Source organism: Callorhinchus milii, unplaced genomic scaffold (assembly GCF_018977255.1).
Source record: "Callorhinchus milii isolate IMCB2004 unplaced genomic scaffold, IMCB_Cmil_1.0 Scaffold3, whole genome shotgun sequence".
In the NCBI taxonomy this organism is placed as follows: Eukaryota; Metazoa; Chordata; class Chondrichthyes; order Chimaeriformes; family Callorhinchidae; genus Callorhinchus; species Callorhinchus milii.
The window spans coordinates 75720636-75746583 of NW_024704744.1; the positions used below are offsets into that span (position 1 = coordinate 75720636).

At 45.3% G+C, this 25948-nt stretch overlaps 1 protein-coding gene across 1 annotated transcript in view; it reads right to left on the bottom strand.

The window, feature by feature from the left end:
• Window positions 1–23859, bottom strand: part of disp1 (dispatched homolog 1 (Drosophila)) — a 34267-nt gene extending 10408 nt beyond the window's left edge. The window contains exons 1-4 of the mRNA XM_007898270.2: window positions 23746–23859; window positions 15654–16232; window positions 1036–1065; window positions 139–262 (exon numbers count right to left, since the gene is read on the bottom strand). Coding sequence (XP_007896461.1) covers window positions 139–262; window positions 1036–1065; window positions 15654–16183 — 684 coding nt within the window. The 5' untranslated portion in view covers window positions 16184–16232; window positions 23746–23859. The remainder of the gene's footprint in view (window positions 1–138; window positions 263–1035; window positions 1066–15653; window positions 16233–23745) is intronic.
• Between the last annotated feature and the right edge of the window lie 2089 nt (window positions 23860–25948).

Consider the following 25948-nt stretch of genomic DNA (forward strand, 5'->3'; position numbering starts at 1 on the left):
GCCCAACTGCAGATAGTGGGGTGGGCAGGGGACACAGCGAAAGCCAGAATCTGCTGAGCGGAGAGAACAGTCATTTTATCTGTGGGTTGGATCCAGTCACTCACACCTCTCCTTCCAGGGGAAGAGGCAAGCACTCACCAGCAGCGGGTCTGAGAAGTCGGGCAGGTCCAGCACGAGAATCCCGAAGAGGGCACATATCACAATGAGCACCGTGCAAACTCCCAGTACCACCACAGGCCAGTCAGCAATCAGAGCTGCGTAGCTGCAACCAAAACAAAACCCATCCGTGGTTTTATAATAATCCCTGCATTTGATACAGCGCCTTCAACATCAAAACATCTCACAAGCATTTCACAGCAAATAGCTGTACAGGGTGTCCACAAAGTCCTGTTACTCCTCTGTTTTTTTCTTACAACTCATTTTTATTTTCTGTTGCAGATGAGTCAAGTGTAACAATGTCTGAACTTCCTCGTCACTTCATCCATGTTACGGATGTACTTTGTGACAGATTATTATCTGCCACGAAAATGATGGCGCTCACACACACCGATCCTCTGGACGTCTAAATACGATTAAACATTTGTACGGAACACAATTAAGTACTTCGAATTACAGTTATCATCATTCTTCCAGTTGTTTCAGTTGTTGGTCAGTGCTCTGCAGAAAAAAAACACGGGGTAACAGGACTTTTTGAACACCCTGTACAATTAAGTAAGTGTTCATTAGTAGACAAACATGACAGCAAATCTGTGTACAGCAAGGTTCCAGAAACAGACATGAAATGACCATTTAAGTTAAAAAAAACTCCTGTCTCCTTATAATGTCAAAGGATCTTTAACTTACACATGAACCGGTAGACAGGAACTCAAAGTTTCATGTCTCATCTAAAGGGTGGCACCACTGACAATGTAGCGCTCCATCAGCACTGCACTAGAGTGTCAGCTAGGACTGTTTCAGTTAAATGTGTTGTATGGGTCTAAGGTTTCTCATTACATGTACCACTATTATTCATTCATGTTGACTACAGCCACTCACCTGCGGGGAAATCTGAAGGGACTCTGGGGTCTGAAAGGAAACAAAACAGGAGAATTACAGAAGGTTCACAAGTACAAGGACATTTTGCTCAATATCTCCACTCGATCCCTGAGCAGGGCTGTCTGCCCACCTGCCCTTGCTGACACGGCCCGCGTGTCACCCTAGCTCAAGTCAGGAGCACACTCACCTCTGCACCAGATAATTGTAAGTTCAAACCACCACATGCCTCGACTGAGCTCAATGGCAAACTGAACAAAGAAAGGAATAAAATGGGACTCAACAACTACTGTATATATAAATGCAAAGAAACATCTTAATGCGATTAAGGGTTCAGTTCCTATTTACAATTTCCATCTAATTGCTAACCTGGATTCACCAAGATGGCACCTCACCACATAAGCACCACCATAATAATAAATAATCCTTGCATTTGAAGCCTTATCACGTCTTTGAGATTTCTCAAAGCCCTTCACAGAATATACTGTAAAGTGTAGTGGTTGTGTATTTTGTGGGCGAAACACGGCAGCCGATTGTGGAGTCCTGTAGCTCAGTGGTTAAAGCACTCGTCTTGCAAGCGAGACACCTGGGTTCAATTCCAGGCAGGGCAAAACCCTGGGCAAGTTTCCTTACTCCACACGCCTAATAATAATCCCTCCAAAACAAAACAGTAATAAATTGGTCATTTTCAATCCACGACTGTTTGTGGGACACTGCTGTGCGTAATTGGCTGCCGTGTTTCATCCACAAATATACAGTCAATTCACTTTACAGTCTATTCTGTGAAGCGCTTTGAGACGTCGAGAAGACGTGAAAAACGCTATATCAAATGCAAGGATTATTATTGTGCACAGCAGTGTCCCACAAACAGCCGTGGAATGAGTAACCAAATTATTATTTTTTTGGAAGGAATTATTAGCCCCGGAAAACGATCCGTCAATCAACAAGCATGACACCGCACCCCATACCACCACATCACCTGGCTCAGCGCTGGTACATTATCAGCAGAAGAATTTTAATCTTAACAGGGACAAGCGAGATGGTGCAGTGGAGTGGCTCAGGTGGCTACATTTTTGTACAGCCCTTTCTGTTGCTCTCCTCACAAAATTAGGATCCAGACCCACCCACACAGTGTCACATGTGTTACTGCCATGGCATATCGGAAAGTATTGTGGGTTTACTTTCTCGATCCCGCTAAGCATCTTGTGTAGCTCTATGAATATTTTTCTGGATGGATTTTGGATCCTTGGGTAAAGCCGCATTTGAAAGCTGGCAGGCAAAACACAGCCCAGCGCTCAATGTGATTAGTGTTATTTTAATGGCCTTGGGAAAAATAAAAGAGAAGTGTAGCTATCAGCTTACCACTGGGACTCTTTCCTGCCTCCGAGGGCTTATACTCTCAACCCGGTTCCGAGTGACTTCAAAGCAGTGAGCTAATTGATGAAGATATCTGAGCTATGCAGTAATGAGCCAGCCTGTCCCGCTGACTGACTGTTCTGGACAAATGGGCAAGGAATAGCATCTTATGGTCTCAGCTGTTGAGATGCAGTGTTAAGAAACTCTGTGCTACAAAGAACCTGAGAAGGGTTTTGGCAAGTTCTGGGCGCTGGGCTGTGTTTTGCCTGCCAGCTTTTCAAATGCGGCTTTTTCTAAGGATCCAAAATCGATCCAGAAAAATATTCATGGATCTACACAAGATGCTTAGCGGGATAGAGAAACTAAATCCACAGTACTTTCTGATATGCCAGGGCAGTTGCACAAGGGGGCGCAGGTTCAGATGTGTATAGGTAAACTTTTGGAAAGACACCAGAGGGTAATGAACAGCTGAAACTTGTACAATCTCCTCCAGCCCACAGCTTCTGCTCTTTTATTCTGGCTTTACTTCCTCCCGGCGCCACCTGTGGCCAAACTTTCAGTCACTCTGTTCCCGTTCTCTGGTACTCTCTAGTAAATTCTTTTGGTGTACGTGGACAGACTGATTCCTGCAGACATACCCACACACCCACCCCTGCACACACAGACACAAAAATAGCACATACCACTGGTTTCTTGGCCATTGTGTTTTTTCACGCAGATATGTATCGTACAGTAAGGAGGAGGAAGGCAAATGTCAAGCAATAGATGCAGATTATTACAACAGTCAGTGAGCCGGGAATGAAGGTTTTACTCTGAAATCAATCTTGCAAAGTTAGCACATCACTGTGTGCATAAAACAATTGATTTTAAAAACAAAATGTTTTCAGAGATAAACCCATCGGTGGAACCAGCAGGCTGCAACGGGCACTGAACAGCACACAGGTCTACATCAGCTGTTCCAAGGCAGTTCCGCAATAGGAGGAAGAACATTAAATCAACCGTCAGACTACGCTATTTACACCTGAGCTTTGCTTTATCAGCCAGGTGATGGAGATGGATTATCTGAGTAAAGCAGCTTGAAAGAACCGGAATTCAGCCTGGCACACAACAGCTCTCCATCAGATGAGACATTAAACTGAAGTAGGGTTTGCTTATTCAGGTGGACACTAAAGATCCCGTGACAATATTGGAAAAGGGAAGGGAGGTTTTCCTGGTGTCATTGCCAACAATCCTCCAAACCAGTTGGTCATCACCTTTATGAAGATTCTTGCTTTATATGTCTACTTATAACAATAATAATCCTTGCATTAGATATAGTGCCTTATCACGTAGTATTTTTGCCTTCACAAAATATATTGTAAAGTGGATTACTGTGTATTTTGTGGGCGAAACGCAACCGTTGGTTTGCACACAGCAGCATCCCACAAACAGTAATGGATTGATACCCTTTTTTGAATGAACCTGTTGCTCTCTCCCCCTTTTAAATCTCTTGCCTCTAACCTTTCACACACCTCATGAGAGAGGGATGGGCTACTGACAAACTCTCAGGCTTTTCTTAGAATCATAGAAAATTTGCAGCCCGAATGTATCCATGCTGGTGCTCACTCCCCCACTGGAGCTCCCAATTCCTTGCCTTGTCCTTATTGACTTTGGTGGCGTGAGATTCCCCAACTGGAGCTCTCCACTCTAATCCCATTCCCTGCTCTCTCCCCATCATGTCTGTGTTGGTGCTCGCTCCCAACTGGCCCTCTCTACTGGGCAAACAGTGGAGTGCTGACTCCATCGACGGTTTTAATAATAATAATAATCCTTGCATTTGATATAGCGCTTTTCACGTCGGGAGGACGTCCCAAAGCGCTTCACAGAACACACTGTAAAGTGAATTGACTGTATATTTGTGGGCGAACGCGGCAACCAATTGCGCACAGCAATGTCCCACAAACAGTCGTAGATTGAAAATGACCAATTTATTATTGTTTTGGTTTTGGAGGGATTATTATTAGGCGTGTCGAGTAAGGAAACTTGCCCAAGGTTTCGCCCTGTCCGGGAATCAAACCCAGGCTTTCTCTCTTGCAAGGCGAGTGCTCTAACCACTATGCTACCGGGCTCCACAAGCTCACAAGACTCCACTTATACTGTACATATAGTGAGGCAGAATGAGAAGCGATGGCACACATTAGTTCGATCCTCACAGTATAACTCCTGATGGAACATTTTAGTTTACACTGTATGTATTTTGTATAATATCCATTACCTGCACTGTCTGCTTATCCGCAATGGGGCTGATCCCACTTAGTGCAGATAACTGACTCTCTGCTGTATTTGGAAACCTGCTGCAGGTTTAAATATATTAAAAGACCCAATTGCAAGCTGGATTGATGTGGCCAAGGGGTGGGTTGAAAGGTCACAAGTCTTTCCTTTTACCTTCAGAGGAGGAATTCAGGGAATGCAGTAATTGGAGGGTGCTGGGGGAGGAGGTCTTGGGTGCCAATAACAAAAAGATACAAAAAAGGCCGAATGCTCCACCTCGGGGGATGCTTCTCGGGAAAAGTGCTGCTTAACGGTGTCTTGGGACAGGAGAAGCACAAACAGATGTGGTATGAAGTGTAAAGGAAGCACAGCCGGGGGTCAAGGTTTCCCCAATTACTGTCAACTCCTTTTAGGCTTTGGGAGAAAACAATCTTTTGACGTGTCATGCCTGGAAACCATTCACAAAAATATTCAAGAGAGTGTGTGTATGTTTTTTGGGATGGGGGGGAATAATATGAGGAGGCAACAGTACATAATATGGGGAAATACTGTACATTGTGTGGGGGGAGGTACTGTACAGTGTGTTTACGAAGTCCCCGCTGTTTTTTGCATACAATGAATTTTTATTTTCTGTTGCAGACAATCAGCGACAGATCATTATCTGCTATGAAAACGACGGCGCTCACTCACATCAATCCTCTGGATGTCTGAATATAGTTAAAGACTTGTACTGAATACAATTAAGTACTTCTAACTACAATTAGCATCATTCTTCCATGTGTTTCAGTTTTGGTCAATGCACTGTGTAAAAAAAACATGGGGCTAACAGGACTTGGTGAACACCCTATAGATTGTATGTGTGTGTGTTGGGGGGAGAGGGGCAAGAACACTCTACAATTAAAAAAAAACGCACGTTTGTGTGTGTCGGGGTGAGGGGGAAGGCTTGTCACAATACAAGGCTACAGGTTTTGAAGGCTTGTCACAATATAAGTTCAGATCAACTCTCACTGCAAATGTTTTGAGATTTTAAAATATTTGCAATCTCCCGGCGGGTTTAAATCGATTTTAAAACAATCTGAGTCCCTGAAATGTTATTCCAAACACTGCCCCCACTCCCCACCCTTCAGTTAAAGTGAGTTCAAAGGGAATTATACTTCAGTGAGTAACTGTCAAACAGATTTATCCTGGAAGCAAAAAATCTGTTTTGGTTTTCTTTAAACCACTGATCATCTGTCCCAACATGCTGGCATCCTGCCAATGCTTCCACTGCTCTGGAGATGCTTCATATTTCTTATTCGTACAAATGTAACTTTCATCCTTGGCATCAACAGAAGCAAAGCCCTCCCCCCTCCCCAATGGGGTTACAGAACAATTTTCATTGCTTTCCTGTTTTTAATCAGTCCCCTTCTCCCCCCCCAGTTATGGGACAAAAAGAGGGAGAGATCAAATGGACACTGACTGGGTGGGGTTGTTCGGGGAGGCAGAGAGAGGGATTTATCCAAAAAAGGACTATTATTTAAATGGAAAAAATAATCTGGACAGAAAATGAAAAGGACCTGGGGGTCCAGATTGGCAATAAATTAAAGCTTTCAAACAATGCTCGGTGGCAGTGAGTAATACAAACCAGAACCTGGGTTGTATTAAAGGGCAATATTGAGCTAAAATAGTAGGGTAATCCTGCCACTTTATAAATCACTGGTGTGACTGCACTTAGAATACTGTGTACATTTCTGGTCGCTGCTGTACAACAAGGATTTTGCAGTGATTGAGAGGATACAGAGGAGGGTAAGCAAAATGATTGAGAAGATGGAAAAGGACTGGACTTTGAGGAACAATTAAGCAAACTGGTTATGTTCACACTGGAAAAGGGAAGGTTAAGTGGTGATATGATTGTGTTTTTAAGATTCTAAAGGGACTAGATAATGTAGTCCTTGATAATCCATTTTAGCTTGTCCAGAACAGTCGGATACAGCCTGCGATTCAAAGGGGGGTGTGGGGGCGGGGGGAGATAAATTCAGAACTAATCTGTGGAAATACTACTTCAGTAAGCGAGTAGTAAATGTATGGAACAGGCTCCATAGGGAGCAGTGGGAGCAGAAAGTGCTGATTCCTTCAAATGCAAATTAAATAGATTTCTTTTAGGAAATAATATTTTGGGATACAATATACGAGTGGTTCTCTCAGGACGAGACACGAACATTCAATTGCCAGGATGATGGAAAGTGAACAGGATGGACCTTGGTCTTTTTTCATCTAGCAATTCTTGTGTTTCTATGAGTGAGTGGGGGTAGCGTTTTCTCTCTGGCCTTTGTTGGCACTTCGGTTGCTTTTGGAAATTTTCAGCCATTTGGCCCATTGTGTCTGTACCACTGCTCCCTGTATCACCACCTTATATTTATTCCAGCTTTCTTCACCTTCCCTTAGTGAATTTATTGCTCAGGTGCTTGTCTATTTTGAACATTTCTGTTGACCTTGCTTTAGCTACCATCTTGTGATAATGAATTCCACTGAAACGATAATAATAATAATAATTCTTGCATTTGATATAGCACCTTTCACATTGTCAAGACATCTCAAAGCTCTTCAGAATATACTGTGAAGTGAATTGACTGTGTATATTGTGAGCGAAACACAGGAGCCAGTTGGACAGCAGTGTCCCACAGTTGTGGAGTGAGTGACCAAGTTGTTATTTCAGGGATTATTGGCCAGGGCACCGGGAGAGATTATCTTTTTGAATTGTGCCATGAACAAGCAGATGGTTTACTGTCTCATCTGAAGAACAGCACTCCAAAAATTCAACATTGGAAAATGCTGCATTGGAATATCAGCTTATACTATGTGGTCCAAGTCCCGACGTGAGGTTTAAACCCACAACTTTCTGATTCAGAGGCAAGAATGCGGCAGGCTGACATATATTCCTTGCAACGATTCCTTCTAACTTCTTGCCTGATTCTTCTGCTAACTATCTCAAGATTGTTCCTCCTCATCACTGATTCCCCACCTAAAGGAGTTTTTCCATTTACCTTGTCACGTCACTTCATAATCTTAAAGACCTCTATCATATCCCTTCTCAATCTCCTCTGCTCCAGTGGAAAAGTCCCAAGTTAGCTGGTCTTTTACCCAGTGTCTCAGTGAAAACTGGTGAATGAGATCTATCAATGCAAAGGACAAATGAAATGGCTTCCAGCCATCTAAGATAGATCAAACTCTATAATACATCGACAGCTATTTGTGTGTGGCAGGAATTTAATGGTCTCTTGTTTGCAGGCAAAAGATTTCACAGGTTATATCCTCTGGCTCCTGACAAAAACAACTTGGATTTATATAGCGCCCTCCACGCTGGACGGTGTCTCAGAGCGCTTCACAGTAACAGATCCCGGGACCGAGCCAGGCGGAGGGGGAGGAAGGTGACTAAAGGAGTGATCAAAAAGAAAGGTCTTCAGCAGAGACCTGAAAATAGGAATAGAGGGAGCGAGGCGAAGGGAGTGTGGAAGGGAGTTCCAGAGCCTCGGGGCATAGGGGCTGAAGGCACGGCCGCCGAGGTTGGAGTCTAGGATTCGGGAAACAAGGAGGAGGCCAGACCCGGAGGAACAAAGGCAACGGGTACTGTTTTGAGGAGAGAGGAGGTCAGAGAGGTAGGGGGGTGCAGAGGAATGGAGGGATTTGAATACAAGGGTGAGGATCTTGAAGTCGATCCTCTCTGTGACAGGCAGCCAGTGCAGTCTGGCAAGGACTGGGGTAATCGGGGAGCGGAGCTTGGTGCGGGTAAGAATGCGGGCGGCAGAGTTTTGAATGATCTGGATTTTATGGATGGTAGTGGAGGGGACGCCGTCGAGGAGGGTGTTTGAATAGTCCAGCCGAGAGGTGACAAAGGCATGGACCAGGGTTTCAGAGGCTTTCGGAGAGAGGTATTTGAGGCACCTGCCTCAAATCTGGCCTAACGGTCCACCGACAAATCTCGCTGGACCTCCTCAAAATCTACCGCTCCACTCTAACCTCGGCCAAGTCGTCCTTCTACTCCAGGATAATCCTGGAGGCGAAGAACAACCCCAGGCTTCTGTTCTCTACCACATCCCGACTCCTCCGTCCCCACCGCCACCCCGCGCAGGTCATCTCCTCTAACCTTCACTGCGAGGAGATGCTGGATTTCCTTGAATCCAAAATCAAGGGAATCCGCTCCGCGGTCACTCCCCCTCCAACTTCCACTCACCCCCCACCCCTTCCCTCCCACACTCCGACTCCTACCCATCCTCCCCTACACACCTTCGAACCCGTTTCCCCACCCTCTGTCACCAACCTCATCCTGTCCCTGAAACCACCACCTGCTCCCTTGACCCCATCCCACTTCACTCCTTATCTCTCAGCTCCACCTCCTTGCCCCACATCTCACAGACATCATCAACCTGTCCCTCTCCTCTGGCTCTGTTCCCATTCCCCTAAAAACTGCCACCATCACTCCCACTTTGAAAAAACCCTGCCTTGATGCGTAACAGCTATCAAGCTACCGGCCCATCTCCAACCTCCCCTTCCTGTCCAAGGTCCTTGAAAGAGTTGTCGCCTCCCAGCTGCGCTCTTTCCTCTCCACCCATTCACTATTTGAACCCCTTCAGTCGGGTTTCCGTGCTGCCCATAGCACAGAAACTGCCCTGGTCAAGGTCACCAATGACATCCTGACCATCTGCGATCAGGGCTCCCTCTGCCTCCTCGTCCTCCTCGACCTATCGGCCGCATTCGATACGGTCGACCCCGCTATCCTCCTCCACCGCTTGTCCTCCCACCTCAACCTTTAAGGCCCTGTCCTCGAGTGGTTTAGGTCGTACCTCTCCCACCGTCTTCATTTTGTTTCCACAAACGGCTTTTCCTCCAGCCCCCGCACTGTCTCGTGCGGCGTCCCTCAGGGCTCTTTCCTCGGTTCCCTCCTCTTCACCCTCTATACGCTCCCCTTTGGTGACATCATCCTCAGACATGGAGTTAACTTCCACATGTATGCGGATGACACCCAACTCTACCTTTCCTCCTCTAGCCTCAAATCCACGACCACCGATGTCCTGACAGCCTGCCTGTCTGATATCAAGTCCTGGACGAGAGACAACTTTCTTCAGCTCATCGTGCGCAAAACTGAGGCCCTCCTGATTGGCTCACGTCAGCGCCTCCGCACCTCAGCATCAGCATCCAAGGCTGCACTCTCCACCTCTCAAAGCCATCAGGAACCTCGGCGTTCTGTTCAACCCTGAGCTGTCCTTTCTTCCTCATATCCGCGCCACAACTGGCACCGCTTTCCATCAGCTCCGAAACATCACCAGACCATGGCACTACCTCACCCCTCACGCTGCCGAAACTCTGGTCCACGCCCTTATCACCTCAAGGCTGGACTACGGGAACTCTCTCTTCGCGGCCTTCCCGGCACCTCCCTCCACAAGCTGCAGGTCATTCAGAACTCTGCAGCTCGTGTACTGTCCCGCACCAGGCTTCGGGACCACATCACTCCCACCCTCGCTCGCCTCCACTGGCTCCCCATCCCCCAGAGGATCGAATTCAAGATCCTCATCCTCACCTACAAGGCCATTCACGGCCTTGCTCCCTCCTACCTCTCCGACCTACTATCCCCCTACTTACCTGCCCGTACCCTCCGTTCCTCTGGCTCCGGTCTGCTCCACATTCCCCGCCCCAACCGCCCTACCATCGGTGGCCGGGCCTTCAACCTCTCAGCCCCGAGGCTCTGGAACTCCATCCCCCAGTGCCTTCTCCTTGCTTCCTCCCTTTCCTCCTTCAAGGCCGGTCTCAAGACCTTTCTCTTCGACCGTGCCTTCAGCTCCCCTCTCAACTCTCTATCCCCTCCCCTCACCCTGACCATTTCCCCCCTGCTCGGGTCCTGACCCAATTGTCCAGCGCCTTGGGACGTCCTCCCGACGTGAAAGGCGCTCTATAAATGAAATCTTGTTGTTGTTGTATTGGCGGAGACGGGTGATGCGTCGGAGGTGGAAGAAAGCGGTGCTGGTGAGGGACCAGATGTGGGGGAGGAAGGATAATTTGGGGTCAAAGCTGACGCCTAGGTTGCGTACGGGTTCGGAGAGTTTTAGGGGGAGGTCGGGTAGGTGGAGGAGGTGAGAGCCATGGGATTTTAGACGTTGACGAGAGCCAAAGAGTATGGCCTCCGTCTCGTCAACGTTCAGCTGAAGGAAATTTGCACTCATCCAGCCCCTGAGATCTGACAGGCAGGCTGACAGAACATCAGGGGACTGGGGGTCGCAAAGAGAGGTGGAAAAATAAGAGTTGGGTGATGTCCGCGTGCATGTGGAAACGTACCCCATGTCTGCGGATGACATCCCCAAGAGGGAGCATGTAGATCAGAAAGAGAAGGGGGTCAAGGATGGATCCTTGGTGTACCCCGCAGGTAACCGGGTGTGAGCGGAAGGAGAAGCCGTTTGTGCAGATGTACTGCTGGCGGTTTGTGAGGTAGAACTCAAACCAGGCGAGTGCAGTCCCACTGAGGTGGATGACGGAGGAAAGGTGGTGGAGGAGGATGGCGTGATCGACTGTGTCGAACCCGGCGGAGAGGTCCAGGAGGACAAGGAGACAGAGGGAGACAGTGCCAATGTTAAAACCTTTTTCAAAAAATCTCCAAATGGGAAAGCATTGTACAAAGAGAACCAAGACCCAGTGCTCTCTTCCACTGGAAAATATTGAAAGACTTAATGGTGAATCTGCTCAATGGTAACTGGTCGTTTACACAGGGAATAATGGATATCTGAGAGCAGTTGCAAAGCTGTGTGCAATTGGCTGCCTGTGAAACAGTGATAGGATTTAAATAACAGGAGCCAGAAACTCTGTTCAGTTCTACACTTGACCATTTTCGTAGCTTTTTATAGCATGCAAATTTCAGAAAATTCTTAAATCCAGGCTTAATTTTGACGCCAGCTTCCCGCGTGTTTTTTTTAAAAAAAGTTTCCAAATGAAGTCTTAATTGAAGAATTTCCTCTGAAACTGTCCAAATCTAAATTCAGGTGGAAACTTTTGGCCCCAGATGCTGTGAAGAGTTGGGGCAACATCCCTGTTTTTTTCGTAACTCCATCCAGGAGAGGGAGGAGAGAGCACAACACATGTGTTAGTCAGTCTGGGAATCAATGCCATCTGCCACATGAAAAGGGGGAGGGCAAAGGTGAGTGTAAACAGGGAAAGATCACATTCTATTCAGATTAACATGATCCTCGGTGACTGCTATTCTGCCTGCCCTCACCCTCCTGCTACTTAAAGGGGACTTGTGGAGTCCTGCACTTTTAGTAGTTAGCGTGCTTGACTTGCAAACGAGAAGACCTGGGTTTGATTCCCAGGCGGGGTGAAACCTTAGACAAGTTTCTTTACGCCAGATGCCTCGGTCTGCCTATTATTAAATAGGAACCCAGTTGTTAGTCAATTGGGGAATTGCTTTTGGGGGGTAATAATTGGGGGTAATAATTCCTCCCCCAAAATAAATAAAAATAATAATTTGTTCACTCAATCCATGACTGGTTGTGGAACACTGCTGTGCGTAACTGGCTCCAGCATTTCGCCCACAAAATAGTCAATTCACTTCAGTGTATTCTGTGAAGCACTCTGAAGTCTCAACGGCATGATAAAGTGCTATATCAAATGCAAGGATTAATAATTTTTATAAAATGTTAACACACCAGTGCAGTAACGGGGGTGGGGCGGGGAAAAGAGGTGCCACGGTGTCAATACCACATTGTCAGAGGTGTCGTCCTTTGGATGAGATGTTAAATTAGGGTCCTGTCTGCCGACATTAAAGATCCCATAACACTATTGGAAAAGAGAAAGGAGTTTCTCCTGGTGTCCTGGCCAACAGAAAAAAATTGTCATTCTCCTTTGGTTATTACTGTATACAAATTGGCTGCTGTGTTTGCAGTCAATATGTTTAACACTATTTAAGAGGAAATTATGCATATGTAAGGAAGAAAATAGAGGAGTGTAGGGGAGAGGATCAGGAAGGTTGGAAGCTTGTATGGCGTATAAACACCAGCACGGACTAGTTGAGCTAAATGGCCCGTTTTCATGCTGTAACATTGAAGCTCATCTAGACGGTTTAATATTATATCATAAGTAATAATATTTGCATTTGATATAGCTTCTTATCACGTTTTTAGGACATTTCAAAGCGCTTCAGAATAACTGTAAAATGAATTGACAGTATATTTGTGGGCGAAATGCAGCAGCCAATTGCGCAAAGCAGTGTCCCACAAACAGCCGTGGATTGAATGACCAAATTATTATAATTTTTGCTTTTGCAGAGGGATAATTAGCCTCAGAAAAGCGATCAGCCAATTGACTAACCAGGTACCTACTTACTGCTAGGGTAGAGCAAGGAAACTTGCCTAAGAACCATTGTCAAATATAAGTTATTATTTATTAATATGAGCTGAGAGTACTTATGACCAGTAGAGAAAGGGCCAGTGCTCCCACTAACAGTGGAAATCAGATGCCAATCCCTGTTCCAAAGATATGGGACAGCTGTATTCAAGCACACAGACAAGTCCAGCTATTCTGAGTGTGGCTGAGCTGAGGCACAGAGGGCATGGGAAATGCATGTTCAAATACCATCCAGCCCTGGCAGTCAGTCACAACAACAGTGTGAAAAGGTTAAGAGATCAGGTCTTTCCGCCGGGGCACAGCATATTACTGTCCTGGCAGCTTGAACGTTTTAACATTCAGGCCATTAGCGCAGGGCAGTAATTGCCTCCGCAGAGCGGCTGATGATGGATCGGGTCCAGTTTCGCTCGGGACAGGTGGAGCGGATGAAAAAACAGCAACTTAGTGACTTTAGCTGCACAGGAAGCAGAGGGGACGGATCGGTGAAACGCACATCAGATGTTCATACCAGTTGGGGTTTCTCTATGTTTTTTTTAAAATAAATACTTGATGCCTTTGTAGCAGAAGTCTGCGAGTTTAAGCCCCTACTCCAGGATTGGAGCTCACAGTCTAGGCTGACACTCCACGTTTAACATAGTTTAGTTTACCCGTTCCTGTTAAAAAGAGAAGGCAGTTTCTCCCAGTGCACGAGCCAACAATCTTCACAATTAAATCGACCATTAATCTTGTGGCTGTTTATGGGATCTTTCTAATGCCAAAAATGGCTGTCATTTTTGCCTACAGCAGTCACCAGCTAGAATGTCTGAATGGCTTGAATGTTACTTTGAAGAGTAGTGATCTACATCAGGAAATGCTAATCTATGCCAGCAATGAGGTCTACAACGACAAGCAACAAAAACAACAAAATTACATTTATATTGCGCCTTTCATTTCGAAAGACATCCCACAGTGCTAGAGTTTAGGGATTTTCGCTAAACTGGAGGTTCCAATCAAAAATGGTGGCGGGTAGGAGGGGTGGGAGTGTGGCCAAAACACGATCAACGAAAGTCTTGAGACAGGCCTTGAAGGAGGCAAGGGAGAGATGGAAGCGGGGAGCTCTAGAAGGTGGGGGTGGAAAAGCTGAAGGCCTGTCCACCGATAGTGGAGCTTGTAGGCCAGTGGACATGAAGCAGGCCAGTTGAGGGAAGTATTTATACACAGTAATGAATTTTACATAGGGAACATATCAAAGTGATTTAGACACTGAGCAAGGAGAATGAGGAAGAGAGATGGTTGCCAAAGTTGAAAGAACTAGTTTTTTAGGAAGCTTTTAAAGACTGATGGGAGGTGGTGGGAGTAAGGTGGAAGAATTTAGGAAGGGTATTCCAAAGGGTAGAAGCACAGTAGCTGAAGGCTCAGCCATCGACAGTGAGGAATAGGGGCAAGGAATGTATAGCAGAGAATACAGAGACATTCTCGAAAGGGAGAAATGATTACCACTTGTGACCGAAAGGCAACAATTTAAGATCATTATCAAAAAAGTGAAGGGAGAAATTCTGATTTTTTTCTATATGGTGGGTTATTAGGACCTGACAAAAAAAAAAATTGATACAGAATCCATAATAACTTTAAACAGGGAATTGTTCAAATATAAAAAAAGTGTGGGGGGGAAAAAGGACAGCGAGTAGAGAGGCTCTTACAGAAAGCTGACCCAGGTATGACAAGCTCTATGGCTTCTGTCTGTAATAATCATAATCCTTGTATTTGATAAAGCTCCTTATCAACTTCGTTGAGACGTCTCAAAGCACTTCACATATTGTAAAGTGGACTGACTGTATATTTTGTGAGCGAAACACGGCAGCCAATTGCGCACAGGTGTGTCCCACAAACAGTTGTGGATTGAGTGACCAAATGTATTTATTGTACTATATTAGAAGTTTGTACCATACAAACTTATAGTATAGTCTGTACAACAAGTTTTATGATTCTTGTTGGGAGAGTTACCCACTAACTACAAGTGGAATTTCCCCTCTGTGCAAAATAAAAATTCTCTCCCCAGTGTACATAAAGATGTGCAGGGTTAACCCGTGCAGGATATCTCCTGGTTGGAGCTGGAAGCAAAGCTGACTGTGTGTGCCACGAGGGAGGAACAGTCCACGCGTCTTTCCTTTGCTTCCTGAATCAGAGTCACGTAAAATACCACACCCTGCTGTGAACAACTCTGCCTTCCTTCAGCGCCAGTCAGAACAGGACCTGAGAAGGAACTTCACAGGTCTGTGCAGACCAGGGAAGATGGGAGGGGTGGGGGGGGAGAGAGCTCCTGGAGGTGAACAAGTTCTTGCTTTGGTAATTTGAGACCCAGTGTTTTAATTCACCTACAAAATACAGTTACTATAGTTTACATAGTATATTCTGTGAAGCACTTCGAAGCATCCTTCCAATGTAAGATTTAATATGAAATTCAGTGTCCCACAAACAGTCGTGGATTGAGTGACCAAATTAGTTAATTTTTGAAGGGGTTATTACCTCCCTCACAGCCCACCACCCTCACCACCACGCATATCCCCCCAGCCCCACCGCAACCCCCAACCCACACCCCCCACCCACCCCTCCCACCCACCCACAGTCTTTGATTCACTATACATGTAAAAGTGCATTTAATGTAAAAATACCTGATGTTGGTTCCCTGTTGCTGCTGCGGGGGCTGATGCTGGAAGTGGTCAGGCCATCGGTGAAGATGTAGCGTTGGATGGTCAGCGAGGGAGGTGGTCAGATGCGGACAGCAGGTAGCTGTGTGGATAGAGGAATGGTTCTGGCACAGAGGTGCAGGGTATTCAGGGTGTGTCTGCACACAGCAGGCAGCTGGTGGCGTGGTCACCACAGGGCCTCCGAGTGGACGGGGGTCCTGCTGGTTGCTTTGGCAGCACAGATGGTGGTACAGGCAATGGTGACAGCATGGCACTGGCGGTCTTTGGCTGTTGCCCACGTTATCTGGATAAAGGGTTAGTGGTTTAGTGCTTCCGTTCGGGAGTCTGCTGCCGTTCTCTCTCCCTTTAGTCCGTGCCACCAGCTCAGGTCCAGATAGCTGCTGGGAGCTGGGCGCTCCCCCACAACTATGCCCAGAAGCGACACAGCCATTGCTCTGGAGTGCCGGTTCACCACTTCCGGTGTTCATCACCATTCTCGAAGTTCCTTTCACCATGCTTGCCGTTCCTCCAGTTTCTCCTGGGCCCTGTCCCCCCACGCCCCACCTGCAATCAAAGCACAGACAACCTTGACACCTTTGTGTAAGGTACAGCGTTAAAACATAATAATAATACTTGTATTTGATATAGCACCTTATCACATCCTCTGGTCTGCAAAGCAAAACCAATAGGTTCATAAGCACCTACCTCACAACTGGGTTCATCTATGGATTCCTTTTAGGATCTTGAATTTTCACTAAGATTTCCCCTTCTCTTCTCATAATAATAATCTTTTTGATTTGCATTTGATATAGCGAGATGTCTCAATGCGCTTCACAGAATATACTGTAAAGTAAATGGACTGTGTATTTTGTAGGCAAAATGCAGCAGCCAATTACGCACAGGTAGTGCAGGCAGCCAGAGGACGATAAATAGACTTAACAATGCAGAAAAGAGCTAGCACATCCAAATGTTTATATTCAGTGCACTAAAATCCCTCAAGCAAATTTACAGCATCCAGGAGCCCTTCCTACCCTCTTCCAACCTAAACACAAGTTCTCTCACTGGGGAACATGGGCTACAGAAACTTGAATAATTTTTCATTAAAAATATTTGCCCACAAAATATAGTCAATCCACTTTACATTATATCTTGTGAACTCTTTGAGACGTCTCAAAGCACAATCCAAGGAAAATGCTCTCGGGAAACGGATCCTAAGCCATCTTATGGCCTTTTTTAAAAAAAACTTAAATCAACAGAGAAGGAAAGGCGATCCTCGGGGGTGGGGGAAGGATTCTCCTGATTCTCATCCTCGATGCTATTGTGGGGGTAAAGTATTCCTCCAGTTGGCAGTGTGCATTTATGGAATACACTATCGCCCCCCACGCAACTACCTGCACACTCCAAATCCCACCGCGTACTCAAACTGATGCCTTTTGATTCAAAATTTCTTGAACTGAGTCAAATAAATATCCACTCAAATGCTTTGAGAAGATAATTTGTGTTGGGATATGCCTAGTGTTGATTGCTCAATCCAGACTCCATCACACTCTCTGTTGCACTCCTCGTCAGTTACTGCTGAACTCCAGGGTCTAGTTAACTGGAGCTTCTCACCACTTCTGAACGCTTTGCTTATTGCAGGGGGAACGTCACTGACGTTCCCGCAGGCATTTACCCCAAATCTTACCTTATTTCTACACCAGTCCACGATCCAAGAAGCACAGAAAGAAGGATAAAGAAGGAAGCCCTTCTCACTCCCAGCGGAGGCCGGTATAACCCACCCCAGTCTCAATGAGACACTCGAAGGGGTGGAAGAGAATGAAAAAAGCCTAAGGCTGACCTTAGGAAACGCAAAGCAAGCTGCAGTCTGAATGACAGGCGTGAGTTGGATCCCACTCGTGCTCGGTCAGGTTACCCAGAGGGTCCAGGCTTTTTTTAAAAAAAACTGGTGGAGGCAGCTGAGCTCATCCAGGGCTTAAGCTCACAAAAGACCCGGCTTGTCGTGGACAGCTGCTTCAGCAAATGGTAGGTCCACAGTGCAAGGTCAGGACCCAGGGGTGGGGGGGGGTGGTAGGAGGGGAGGGGGTAGAAGAAGAAAAGAGAAAAGACAGGTGCCTTTTCCTACATTTACTGTGATAATCCACATAACAATTGCTTGGCTGCAGCTCCATGTGAGAACCACATTGAAACAGCCAGAGCAATGTATTTGTAATACATTCTTCTCGCATTTGACCATGTGGCGATTTTTGTCTGACAAAAGGATTTGAAGTTAATTTGGCATAGCACAAAATAACTTCCCTTGTTTGGGCAATTAACATTCTGAAGCTCTCTCCCCAAATCCGTTCACTGTACAGCCTCCCTCCCTCTCTCTCCTTATCTTCAAATCCACTTTTTGATGTCGCCTTTGCTTAACATCCCCACCTTTCCTCCCTGATCAGCGATCCCTATTGTCACTGTGAAGTGCTTCGAGATGTTCATCCGGCAGAGGCTGGCTCAAATCAGTAGCCCTTTTGCCTCTGGGTCAGAAGGTTACGGGTTGAAGGACCTGACACCCCAGCGCAGAACTCAAGGAGCCCTGTAATGCGCCACTGTCCAATGAAACGTTAAACTGAGGTCCAGGCTGACTGTTTAGGTGGACGTTAAAGATTCACACACGTTTGTCCTACAAAAAACAGACACTGCTGTTAACAACAAATATTGTAAAGTTTGGGAGATTTTTAATGCAACTTAGATTCTTTCTACTCAGCTCCCATGAACCCTGCAAGCCAAAGCCCTAATAGGTATGGTGATCCTGACTGCACAAGCTGTGGAAAGCTTGCCAGATAGTGCTTTCAATGGTAACCTATGCGTTTATAGCTGTTAGATTCCAGCAGTTACACCAACACTCACTTTGAGGCACCCAAGCCTTGGCGCTTCCAACCTCTCTACCTAATACTTCCTGGAATTAGGTAATCAGTATGTATCCCATTCCAAACACGGGAATTTCCACGTCTAGGCGTACATGGAACTCTGTCTGGTTCAGATACTCTTAAGCACGGTGATGCGTTTCCACATGTGTCAGATGCCCAGCTGACCAAAAAAATGTAACAAGGAGCTATAGAAATGCAAGTTCTTTCTTCCTAACTGTGTATCAAAGGGGGCTGGCTGGCTGAGCTACAGTAACCCCAAAGGCAGAGCTCAAAAGGAAAGCAGTGTTCTGAATGAAACACAAGAGCCAAATTCTCACTTGCAGGTGAAAGATGATCTCACCACAGTAGGAGCTTGAGGCTGCACTGCACAGTGGAGTGCCCGGCTCTGGAATTTGATACTCACATTTCCAATTACTGAAAAGGAGAATCATTCTTTAGTAACATCCTGTCCCACCGTAACCTGTCTCATGGTCCATGTTCTAAACTAATCCATCCTGCACTGAAACATTCTTACTGAAACACATTACTTTCCCAAGGCGTCCCAGTGCCTTGGGACATCCTCCTGACGTGAAAGGCGCTATACAAATGTAATCTTGTTATTGTTGTTGTTTTAACCAAACTCTGAGGATCAAAAAATCAGGGAGTGGAACCCAGCGATAGCCTGAAGAGGGATCTCCTTCCCTTCATGGAAAGCTGCCGGTGTGCGCCAGATGGAAAAGGATGGGAATTTTGGCCAGAATCCCTCCTCCCCCAGCTCTGGTTGAATAATAATAGTAATAATCTTAACATTTGGTGTATGTCCCAAAGCACTTCACAGGATATACTTTAAAGTGTAGTCAATCTGTGTGTTTTTGTGGGGGAACATGGTAAACAACTTGCACACAGCAATGTCCCACAAACAGCCATGGAGTGAACGACCTGTTGCATTTGGGTACAGTTGGCCAGGATACAAGGAGAAACTCTCATTACTTTCGAGCGTTAGTCAGACCCCCACCTGGAGTACTGCGTTCAATTTTGGGCACCACACCACGGGAAAGATATATTGGCCTTGGAGGGGGTGCAGCACAGGTTCACCAGAATGTTTCCAGGCCAAAAGGGTTAAGTTACGAGGAAAGGCTGTGTAAAGTTGGATTGGATTCCCTTGCGTTTAGAAGATTGAGGGGTGATTTGATAGAGGTTTTTTACTCTGATAAAGGGATTTGATAGGGTAGATGCAGAAAAGCTATTTCCTATGTTGGGGGAATGTAAAACAAGTGGGCATAGTCTTAAAATGAGAACCAGACGATTTAAGAGTGAAATTAGGAAGCATTTTTTCACTCAAAGGGTGGTGGAAATCTGGAACTCTGTCTCCCAAAAGGTTGTGGATGCTGGATCCATCCACATCTTCAAGAAAGAGATTGACAGATTTTTGGTAGGTCAGGGTATTAGGGGATAGGGGAGAAAGTGGGAAATTGGATTTGAAATTCTAGTAAAGATATAGATCAGCCATGATCTAATTAAAAGGGAGAACAGGCTCCCGGGCTCAATGGCCTACCCCTGTTCCTATGAATAGTGCCACGGTATATTTGTATATTTAACGTCCACCTGAATAGGTAGAGGGACCTCAGTTTAGCTTCTCATCTGAAGGTCAACACCTCTAACAATACAACAGACACCCCCCACCCACTGCACTGCAGTGTCAGCCTTGACTATACAAGTTCCAAGTAAGCTAAATCTCAGCAGCAAAGCTCAACACGTAAAAAATGGCCACTTGGGCAGGTTATTGGAGGGCGTCATTAAACAAAAAGTCAATCGCCTTTGGGAGAGGAGAAAGCTCATTGAATGGAAGAACCACATTTCATTGTAAAACACTACTTGTTTTTACAACGCTACCTTGAAAGCCATCCAGTTGAATTTCAAACATTTATTCTTGCCACTGACGCAGTAGTAAAATCAGACGAGTGATAGCTGCGTGTACTGCTACTCAGCTACTATGTACTAGTATCCTATGTTCCTTGTACATGTACAGCAATGTTGTAACAGAGCTGACTCCAGCCCACAGGTTACGGCTATTATTAAACATAATAAAAAAATACAGTATTGAGGGAATAAAATGCTTTATGATGATTATTCCTAATCATACTCTGTCCCTGAATTATCACCGAGATAATGAAACTTCAGAGTGGTCAGCGAATGGGCTTAAAATCAAAATCTGTTGAATTCAAGACAGAGAAAGAGGAGAAAGAAAGAGAGCTGGGGGTGTAGGGGGAGAATAAAGGAGGAAGGATAAGAGGGTAAGAGAGAGAGAGAGTGATAGATAGACACAGAGAGAGAGAACAAGCAAGAGAGCAAAGAAAACCTCACAGCCAAGCCTGACAATGTCCTCACATATAAGCACTTTCCAGGAGAGGGACACTGGATAGCGAATGGAGTGGGGAAATGATTCTCTTCCCCCCTCCTCTCTCTAGCTGAAGAGAATTGTGGTTCCCCAGCTGAAATCAACTAACTGTTCACAGACTGGGAATAGAACGCAGGAATGTACAGCACCGGAAAAAACAATTGCAGTCCATCTGGCCAGTCCCAAAGTAAAAAAAAACCTACACTGTTCTATCTCACGGACCCCTCAATCGATTTATTCGCCAAATAGCTGTCTAATTCCCTCCTGAATGTCTACTCAAGCTGCTTCCCTGTCTCTCTTGGAGTCATCCGTTCAACACAGACTCAGATTGCTGTGGAAAGAAACTCAATCTGAATAGCCTCCCTCGTCTGAACACAGCGCCCCCACACAGTGCAGAGGTTATGAGGATGTTAAACATATTACTGAACTATGTTGGGACGTCCTCCCGACATGAAAGGCGTTTTACGAATGTAATTTTGTTGTTGTTGTTATTAGCTATGTTAATGTGCTGTTTCCGGTTCAAACATCGTGTTAGAACAAGGCAAAAGTCAAATGGTCAAAAAGTCAACACGCCACTTCCTGGGAGCTCCTCAAGAAGCACAGCTGATGCTATTTCCTGAAAAATGGTCACCTCTGTCGCTTCAACAACATGTATTCACGCAGGGCAACATCTCGGAGCGCTGAACAATGGCATACAGTAGTTTGATGCTGAGCCGAGGAGAAAGGGGAGGCCAAATCCTGTGCACTGCGCACTTCCAGGTTGCCACTTTCTATGCACTGCAGAGAGCAAGCAAGAGAAACCAGGAAGTCCTCTGGTCTGCAAAGCAAAACCAATAGGTTCATAAGCACCTACCTCACAACTAGGTTCTACTGTATTAGAGTTCAGTCTATGGATTCCTTTTAGGATCTTGAATTTTCACTAAGATCTCCCCTTCTCTTCTCATAATAATAATCTTTTTGATTTGCATTTGATATAGCGAGATGTCTCAAAGCGCTTCACAGAATATACTGTAATATACTGTGCACTTTTTTGAGGAATTATTACCCCCAGAAAGTGATCCACCAATCGACTAACAACTGGGTTCCTACGTACTGCTAGGTAAACAGAGGCTTGTGGAGTAAGGAAACTTGTCTAAGGTTTTGCCCTGCGTGAAAGTCAAACCTGGGTCAGCTCATTTGCGAGGTGAGTGCTCAAACCACTACCCCAGGGGACTCCACCAATGTGACCATGCGGTGGTATGCAAGGCCCAGTCTCACCACTATACAATGACATTAACAACTCAGTCATCCTACAACAACAAAATTACATTTGTATAGCGCCTTTCACGTCAGGAGGAGGCCTCTAGGGAGCCCTACCCCAAAAGCCTTTGACGTTCCACCATCTCCGCTTATTCTGTCATGGCATTTTGGAGGATAGTGAATAGGAGGAGGCGTTTGTGCAAAACAGTCACTATTAATCTTTAGGCTCTAGAGAGTTTGAATGCACTGTGGTGTGCGTAATAATGCAATAAGCAGCCTGTTCCTGGCAAAGTGGAACAGATAGCGTCTGCAGCAGCTGTTTCTGCAGTCAGTAAATTGTTCTCCTTTACTGAAAGGACAAGGAGGGGGTTGAAATACCACAAACCAGATAACTGAAGAAGTTGGAAAGAAGAGCATTTTTATACCACTTTATCACTTTGAAACTTCGCAGAGCGCTTTATGTTGAATACTCCTTTAAGAGCAAATTGACAATTAATGAAAGGCCAATAAGAAGAGAGGCAAGAAGTACAAAAGGACACTGGGAATGGGACAGGGTGTGGTTTACGGTGGTGGATTTATAAGTGTCTGGATAAACAAACAAAAAAAGCTTAATAACACACCCTTGATTTAGATCAAGTGATATTACCATGTAACTTTCACTTAAGGCAAATATGACAGCCATTTTGCAAACAGCAAGTTCCTACCAATAACCATGAAGTGAATGACTGATTTGTCTGGAGGACTGCTGGACAGGAAACCAAGAGAAATTCCCGTCTCTGATCCAATATTGTCACAAGATCTTTAACAATCACTTGAAGATAGGCGGACACAAGCTCGGTCTATTGTCTTATCTGAAGGCTGGGATCTCTGATAATGCAGTGCCTTGCACTCTCCCCAGTCTCTGGCTTGCTTATTCTCAATGCATACTTGTACTTATATTTACTTTTGAAAAAAACATAACCCTACTCTAGCTATAGATTCTAATTCGGTATTTGAAAAAGAATGGGAGAAGGAGAAAGAAAGAGATTTGTTTCATATTGTCACAGGATGTTTAGATTAATAGGTTATCCACCTCCTGATAGTTTGTGGGAACTTGCTGTTCAAATGGCTGCTGTGTGCGTTTATACAGTAAAACTTGCAGCAGTCTGATCTGTATAAATCGTATAATGGCCTAAATCGTACATCTGCCCAAGTCCCATTCAAGAGTTTATAATCTATGTAAGTTTGACATAATTCATACTTTGCATAAGTAATATTAAATGTGTGGTCTCAACGTATACGACTTGTGAGGTTTACTGTAAATAATGTACAGTCACTACATTCAACAGTGAATATCTACTTTGAGGAGAGGAAAGAGGAGTGGAGGGGGAAATGGACTAGTTTTTTTTAAAAAACAGCCTCAGATTTCATTCCCAAGCCTCTGGCAGATTAAGTATTTGCCACAATGGTTATCCTCCCAATTAGCAACATCAGACAAGGCTTGAATTTCACTTCTTGCAGTTAAAGCAGTCACCCCAGAGAAACAAAATTCTCACAAGTTTTTTTAAATGTTTACCTTTTGGCTGTGCTGAGGGTTAATCGCCCGTCCTGCTAACTGAAGAGTTAAGAAACATTCAAGGACGCAATGGGAGCAGTCTTGCTCTCAGGGTCTCTGTGAGGTGGACACTCAGGCAATCTGTAAAGCCAAACCATCAATGAGATTTATTAAAGAATTGAAACGGGAGCACACACACAACCTGTAGTTCTTTATTCACAGATAATTTACATGAAAAGGGATAAATGCATCCGTTGTGGGAGAATTGATTTCAGGTAATTGAGATGGTAACTCGCTGTGGCATCTGGTCCATTTGATCTCGCCCTTCCATAATAACCTACCTTACATTTTCCCACAATAACATCAAGCAATTTCTTAAACCAGTCAGGTGTCCTGGCCTCACCACACTTTCTGGTAAACTTTTAGCTGGAATCCTCCCACTCAGCTCCTGTTAACCCTGCAAGCCAAAGCCCTAATGGGTAAGGTAATCCTAAATGGACACATGTGGAAACCCTTCACCATCCTTAAGAGTATTGAAACCAAACAGAATTCCATGCATCCCACGTACACATGGAAACTCCAGAGACAGATTGTTGTAATGGAATGTGCGCTCTCTCCCTGGAGGGATGCATCCTGCTTACCTAATTCTGGAAAGTATTAGGCGCAGGTAGGCAAGAGCCAAGGCTTAAGAACCCCAATGCACATTCAATGCATTGCTTGGCATTGTCATCACTGCCTGGCAAGCTTTCGCACTGCTTGTCCTGCTAGGGCCACCTTATATTTTAGGGCTTTCGCTTGCAGTGTTAGCAGGAGCTGAGTGGGAGGACTCCTTGCCCCAGCATGTTACATTTGAAGACAATGGTCTTAAGGCTGAGAGGTCTTAGCTGACTCTACCTGCTCAGCAAATGCAAGCAGTTAGTGCCTGCAATCCACAGAGTAGAGCCCAGGCACGAGTGCAGTTTCCGATTGCTCTCAGGCCTCAGGAAACACTGGAGTACCTCGCACTTCAGAAGCTGAGTCACGCAGACAGGCACTGGCTCCCTGCCCAATTCTGCGACTCAATTTCCATATTCTTAACTGAGAACCAACAACCCTTGGGAGTGATGAGAGAAACCAGCCACCACCGCTTCAGTAAATTAAATCTCTCCTCTCTCCCCTCTCCAGTGCACTTCACATGAAATAAGTCAACTTTTAATAAGGACAGAGCAGCCAAATTAATATTGCTCAAAATTGTAGCCTTGAGCCTTCAGAACTAAATAAAAAGCCTTTGATAATGAGCTTCCTTCCCTCTTTCGACTTTAAAAACCTGTGTAAAAGCCTCCAACTACATCTTCAGCCACCTTTGGCCTAAACTAAACCTCTCCCCCCCAATCTTCTATCTTGTTCAGCTTCTCACTCCTTGAGGTCTGAAAAAGGTTTTCTCCTTCGTGAAAGGTGCTACGTAAGCATAATTTTTTTTAAAAATAATAATTTGGTCACTCAATCCACGACTGTTTGTTGGACACTGCAATACGCAATTCGCTGCCATGTTTCACCCACAAAATATATCGTCAATTCACTTTATAGTATATTCTGTGAAGTGCTTTGAGATCTCAACTACGTGACAAGGCGCTATATCAAATGCAAGGATTATTATTATTAAGTTGTTGCTGAGATTCAAGTGTCCCAATATTCACACAAACAATGTGAGCAACTTTCATCCACTGCCATTTTCGCACCATACATCAGCTTCCCCTCACCAAGCAAGTTATTAAAGTTAGAAACTGGTGTCGATAGTAAATGACCAGAAGTTACAGTTAAAATCAGACCATAAAGAGCTATCCTGAAAGTACTTATAAAAGCCCACACTTTATCCAATCATGATAGATGGACGACTCCGGTAAAGTTTGGGAGTTTACAAGACAGGGGAGGGGGTGGGAGAGAGAGATAGATACACTTACAAACAGAAGGGGGAATATAATGTAATTTTGTTGTTGTTGTAGAGTGATAGACAGACAGATAGACAGAGGCGAGGGAGACACACACAGAGGGGTGGGGGAAAGAGAGCGAGGGATGGGGAGGGAGAGAGGAGGGAAATGGGGAAGAAAGAGGGGTGATAAAAGAAAGAGAGAGAGGTGGAAGAAATCGAACTCCAGGCGTGTGATCCACCAAACCTAAGTGGTCTCCTCTGACTGCTATTGTCAGACACTTCGCTTAAATATTTACCCTTTCCAGATTATGGACA